This window comes from Chinchilla lanigera, unplaced genomic scaffold (assembly GCF_000276665.1).
Source record: "Chinchilla lanigera isolate Chin_1 unplaced genomic scaffold, ChiLan1.0 scaffold00017, whole genome shotgun sequence".
Taxonomy (NCBI): Eukaryota; Metazoa; Chordata; class Mammalia; order Rodentia; family Chinchillidae; genus Chinchilla; species Chinchilla lanigera.
The window spans coordinates 843,095-849,094 of NW_004955418.1; the positions used below are offsets into that span (position 1 = coordinate 843,095).

The 6,000-nt window shown below is 58.3% G+C and overlaps 2 protein-coding genes across 3 annotated transcripts in view; one reads left to right on the forward strand and one right to left on the reverse strand.

Moving 5' to 3' along the window:
- Positions 1–5,456, reverse strand: part of Psd2 (pleckstrin and Sec7 domain containing 2) — a 54,591-nt gene extending 49,135 nt beyond the window's left edge. The window contains exons 1-2 of one of the 2 annotated variants that reach the window (XM_013512924.1): positions 5,371–5,456; positions 4,880–4,998 (exon numbers count right to left, since the gene is read on the reverse strand). The gene's annotated coding sequence lies outside the window, so the exon portion shown is untranslated. Of the gene's footprint in view, positions 1–4,879; positions 5,012–5,370 lie in introns of those variants that run through there. The other variant, XM_013512925.1, reaches the window with a different exon arrangement.
- Positions 1,382–5,701, forward strand: LOC102011445 (translation initiation factor IF-2-like). The gene is made up of 3 exons (XM_005382047.2): positions 1,382–1,609; positions 4,987–5,045; positions 5,181–5,701. The coding sequence occupies exon 3, from the start codon at positions 5,224–5,226 to the stop codon at positions 5,686–5,688; it is 465 nt and encodes a 154-aa protein (XP_005382104.1). The 5' UTR covers positions 1,382–1,609; positions 4,987–5,045; positions 5,181–5,223; the 3' UTR covers positions 5,689–5,701.
- The last annotated feature ends 299 nt before the right edge of the window (positions 5,702–6,000 follow it).

Sequence of the window (6,000 nt, forward strand, 5' to 3'; positions counted from 1 at the left end):
ACACACACACACACACACACACACACACACACGGGGATTCTCTTTTAGCAAACAGAGCAAGATTTGCTGGCCTATGAAGGACTTGGGACCTATTCAGGGTGGCATCTGAGCTGTGATTGGTCTCTCAGCCTCAAGCTGGGCTATAGCTGGAGCTGGGGTTTCATCAACTATGGGGCAATCTCTGCTAATAATTGTGCACCAATTATGCCAGCATCCACACTGAGTGCTTTTCATGTGCCACATTTGATCCTCAAAACAACCCTACAGCCAGGTGTGGCAGCGCACACCGCAATCCCAGCACTCAGGAGGCTGAGGCAGGAGGATTGCCATCAGTTCAAGGCCAGCCTGGGCTACACAGTGAGACCCTGTCTCAAAAAAGCAAAACAAAACCAAAAAATCAAATAGATTCTGGGTTAAAAAAAATATTTACCGAAGACATTAGAAAAACAATCCTACAGCCAACTTTACAAATGAAAAATTAGGCTCACCCACTCTGAGCCCATGGAGAGCAGGGCAGTCGAGAAAGCACACAGAGCACAGCCCTTGTTGCCCAGAAAACCCAACATTCAGGAGCCCGGGAGCAAAGGGACCACTCCCCCTTGGGCCCAGGACCTGCGGGAAAGGTACAGAGGGGCATGGCTTCCCTGCTGCCCACAGATAGGCACCAGGAACCAGGGGCACCAGGCAGGGGCTCTTAGGGAGGCAGAGGAAACAGACTTCCATTCTACGTGCCTCACCTGGGCACCCACACCCCAGCTCACAGCTGGACACATCTGGATTTCCATTTGCTCACCTGCCCCAAGAGGATGGTAACAGGCACTGTGCCATGGGGCTGGGGTGGGCACAAAAGGAGCTGATGTGTTCAGTGCCACCCACACAAGACCTGGCACACAGGGGCAACCACGGGCCATGGGGATTTACTCAGTGAGTGGGCTGCTTACATCTAGCCCACCTGATGAGCTCTGAGCCCGAATCCCAGGGGTTACTGGAATGGGAAGTGGGTGGAATGGAGGGAGGAAAGACACTGGCTCTTCTTCAAATCTGGCTGCCAGGCGTGGTGGCGCACATCTGTAATCCCAGCACACGGGAGGCTGAGGCAGGAGGATCGTCGTGAGTTTGAGACCAGCCTGGGCTACAAAGTGTGCTCAAGGCCAGCCTGGACTGCATAGCAGAACCCTGTCTCAAAAACACACACACAAAAAAAAAAAAAAAAAAAAAGCTAGGCCAATCATTAAGACAGGAATAACTACAGTGGAATCTGTAAAAGCTCAACAAGTCTCTAAATTCCTCCTCTCCATCTTCTCACAGCTAAACTAGAAGGATTTATACAACAAGAACTATCAGACTTAGAGATGACCTCCATCAATAGAGGGGCCTAAGAGCCAGCTGGGCAAAATCACCACTCCAGTCCCTAAGAGCAGCTTCTGGACACGGCTCTTTCCTCAGCCTGCCTCTCCACCCTAGCGCTCATGCTTTGAGTACACAGGCCTTCACTTCTTGGGAAATTTGTTTGTTCTTGCCTAGAAGCTGCCAAACTCCAAGTGATCATGCAGATGGAACCAAAGACAAATGTGCCACATTCCTTTTCCGGGATCCAGCAGATAACCTTGTGAGGAGCTCATAACTGCTAAACTACAACATGACTTCTGTCTGAGGCCCATTGGGTTAGCTCTCCGGAGAAGGCCCCACTGCGGTTCCCCTACACCAACTCTCCTCAGCTCGAAGTAGCTAGATGGAAGCTACACCTTTCTCCCCTAACCGCAGTTAGGGATACCTCTTCAGACAGAATATTATAGATGGCTAAGTGAGGTAGAAATACAGTAGGCAGCCGGACAGGGCTGGGCCCGAGGGAGTCAGTGCAGGAGATGAGAATGCATCAGGACTGTGGCTGGAGGCACATCTGAAGATTGAAGTCACAATGGCTGGTTCTGCATACTTCCCTAAGGGATGAATGGAGGCTGGGCGTTATTGGTGTCACCCTTTTGAGATTTCCCATTATCTCTCTGGACGTGGGACATCCTCTCCCACCTACTAAGGCCACTAAGACTAAAAACAAGACTAAGACTCTAGATTATCACAAGGTTAATGACATCACCCATGTACCTTTGCTACCATTGGTCAATATTATCTAAGCGACTCTATCGCAGTCTTATAGGTTGATCATAATTTTGACCCACATTGTACCCATCTCATGGTTTCACTCTATAAAACTTCCTTTGAGAGATGGGCTCCTTAGCAACCCATTCGGGACCGCTCCTATCACTCAGGAGCTATTCCTGTTCCCCATCCCCCCATTCCTTTTCCCCATTTAATAAATTTTCCTACTCTTAAAAACAAAATCTGGGCCAGGCTGGTGCCAGAACAGAGGCCCTGGTTGGAGATGCCCCTGTCCCTCACAGCCCTGTGTGCCTGTCCCAAGCAGGTGCTGGGCCCCAGCCCTGCCTCTGCTTTGCCCGCCCTGTGGCTGTGAGCAGCTGTGCCGCACCCTGGCCTCACTGCCCTTCTCATCTTGTGGACCCAGCTCAGAGGGTGGGGGCCTTGGGTACCCTGGGTGCAGAAGCAGGGAGCATGCCCATGGCTCCTCACAGCTACCCTCACCCCTTGAAAGAGAGCAGGCTGAGTGTCCCCTACCCAGGAGCCAAAGCCCCGTGTCCCCAACCATCCAGGGAAAGGAGCCAGCAGCTCAGCTGCCTCCTCGTCCCCTCCCACCTGCTCACCTTCGGGGCCTCAGAAGGCAGGTGCTGGAAGCAGGACCAAAGACCCCACACACACCCGCTACGGGCACACACTGACGGGTCTCCCCACATTGCGAACTGCCTGGCCCAGGGTTCCAGGGGGCCCAGCTGCACTGGGAGTGGTCAGCACCCCGAGCAAGAGCAGGGGCACAGCTCCCAGCCTGCCTCGGCCTCTTCCACCATGGGGCCCTGCCAGACTCCGCCTGCCAGCCCAGGCCCCCTCCACTGGAGGAGCTCATCTTGGCTCGGATGCCCCTAGAATCCTGCCATCTGGGGGGGGGGGACAAGGAAGGGCACCTGGGTGAGGAGTCCCTGGGCTCCAGCCCACCCCGCACCAGCACCTTCCCTGTGCACAGTCCTCTCCCGATGTTCTACGGCCCCCCGGACCCCCAGCCATTTCCAGTGCCCCTTGCCAGGGCGCCTTTCCTGACCGGCCCTCCCCTGGCCAGTTCCAGCGACCCTGCAGTCACTCACCATCTCTCCTTCCCCACTATGGCAAAAAGCTGCTTGAAAAAGTTGTCCATGCTCACTGTCTCCAGTTCCTCTCCCAACTCCTCTCTCCAGGGAGCTCCAGTCTACCCCGTACTCCCCTGCCCGCACACCCCACCCACATCACTAATCAAAATCACTAGCACAGCTGCTGAGTACAGATGCCCAGGCTGGGCACTGCGCAAAGCCGCCTGGGCTGCACAGAGGGTGGAAAGGAAGCTGAACCCCAGCCTGATTCCTGTCACCATGCTGTGTGCCCCGGTGCAAGGCTGCATCTGCCAGGGGAGGGACATCTTTCTCTTTACACCAAGGTGTTTGTCTCTGTGCCCCTGCACAGCCAGGGCCCCCTGGAACAGCCACGCTGAGGTGTGTACAAATGTGCACAAAGTGCTAGATGTCGTGGTCCTCAGTGGCTGCCCCACCACCAACCCCGAAGCCAACTCTCAGAGCTCTGCTTAGCTCTGGGGCAGCCCTCACCGCAGGGGCTGGCCCTCCTCAGAATACTCCCTGGTGACTTGGCGACTTCCCTTGGCCCGGCTGGGCCTCTCCTTTTCCACCCCACCCCCAACACTCACATGCCCACATCCTGTCTCCTCCACTCCCCGCTCTGTGGGATCCCAGCCTGGCTCCAAAGCCCTGGTGGACCCAGCAGCCTCCCGAGCTCAGACCCAGAGCCCAAGGGCTGACAGGGCCCTGACCCTCTCTCTCCTTCCGCAGTAAGTGTGGGTTCCACCTCCCATCAGCCCGGGAGTCACCCTGGCCTCCCTGTCCCATCCCCACATCCAGTCCCCGGGCGGCTCCGCCGCCCCCTCCTTGCTCAAGCCGCCTGGCTACCGCTGTCACTGCCAAGTGGTCCTCTGCTTCCACCAGCCCCACTCTCCGCCAAGGCCTGCACAGCACCAGGGACCCTGTGAGATGGAACTGGATCACTCAGAATCCTGCAATGCGCCCTGTGTGGCTTGGGTCACAAACCAAATCTTCAAATTGGCCTTTAAGTCCTATACAGTCTGGTCCCAACTCCTCCCAACCCCACTCCTCTGCAGCCAGTCTGACATCCTGCTCCTCACACCCTAGGCACACTCCGGCCACAGGACCTTTCCACCAGCGCAGCCTCCTCTGCCTGAAGCCCTCCTGCCCCAAGTATCTACATGGCCTGCCCCCGACCTCCTCCAGCTCTCTGCACAGTGTCATCTTCCCTGACTACTCCCCCACCAAGTACCACTGCCCCACCCTCATCTCCCATTTTCCTGCTTTTTCCTCAAAAGAGTGTGTGAGGCCCAGCATGGGGGCACACACCTGTAATCCCAGCGCTCAGGAGGCTGAGGCAGGAAGATCCCCATGTGTTCAAGGCCAGCCTGGACTACATAGTGAGTCCAAGGCCAGCTTGGACTACAGAGCAGAGACCCTGTCTCACAACGACAACAAAAAAGAGTATATGTGCGTGGGGGTTTTTTTCCTAGTAATGGAGATTGAACTAAGAGATTTCACACTGAGCTACATGGCCTTTTTTTTATCTTTTTGAAACAGGGTCTCACTAAGTCGCTAAACTGCCCAGGCTGGACTTGCCCTTGCAGTCCTCCTGCCTCGCCTACCAGAGTGTCTGGGTTGTAGGGGGACAACACCACGCTGGGCCAGAACACGTGTTGATATATTACCATTTCCTTGCTTTTGCGCGTTATCTGACTCCCCGCCAGGCCACCATCGCCAGGCACGAGTCCCGTGAGGTACAGCCGTTGTTCTTCCGCTTCTGTATCCCTCACAGGCTGGACCGGGCCTGGAAAGAGCAGGCCGACCCCATCAGCAGATAAGAAGGCCGATAGTGTGAGTATTACAGACAGCTTTGAAACAAACACACTGGCATGTGGCCAGGGGGCTGGGGGCCATGCAGCAGGTGACCAGTAGGCCGAGGGCAGGGTCCCCATCACCGCGGGTCACGGAGGACCCTTCCCTCCCCAGAGCAGCCCTAAGCCAAGGCCAGTCCAACAGGAACCCAAGGGGGATGAACCAAAGAAAGACGCACGGTCGGGGACAGACCCCTGCGGGCCAGGTGACTGGCAGGACCACAAGAGGGCGCCCATGCAGTCGGAGCCACAGAGGCCAGGTGAGTCCTTGGGGCCCGGGTGTCCCCTGTGAACCGGTACACTACCTAGGAGCCCTGCGTCAGCGGCAGCGGGAGGAGAAGCAGCCGTTCGCACCGGACAGCTCCCGGCGTGAGAGCCAGCGAGGAGCGGCTGCCCGGCCGCCCAGTCCCCATCCCAGGCCCTGTCCCCGGTCCCCGTCCCGTCCCGTCCCTGGAGGACAGCGAGGCCAGGCCCGGCGGAGACGGCCCCGCCCCCGCAAGCACGCGGCCAGCCCTGCTCCGGCTGGGGACAAAGCCCCGCGGGGAGTGCCAGGGACTGGCAGTGCCGAGAGCCAGCAGGCCGCCGGCCCGGGCCCAGCAGCGCGAGCCCAGAACTTCATCTGAGGGCCTTTGTGGGCCCCGGGAGCCTGTCCAGGGCGCCGGGGCGGCCAGGGTGCTTTCTGGGGTCCAGCTGGCCGCACAAGCCCGGGCGATGGGGGCTGGAGGGCCCGGGACCCTGCTCTCACGGCCGGGCCCTGGGCAGTGCGGCCACGCTGCCCGGAAATCTGCGCTGCTGGACGGAGCGGCCGGGGAGGACGGCGCCGAGCGGGCTGAGGCTGCGTTAGGGTCGGGCGGCCCTCTTCCCGCTGCAGGCGCCACAGGGCGCCCGGCCGGAGGGGAGGAGGGGACCGCAGGCTTTGTCCGAGGCGCAGCGCC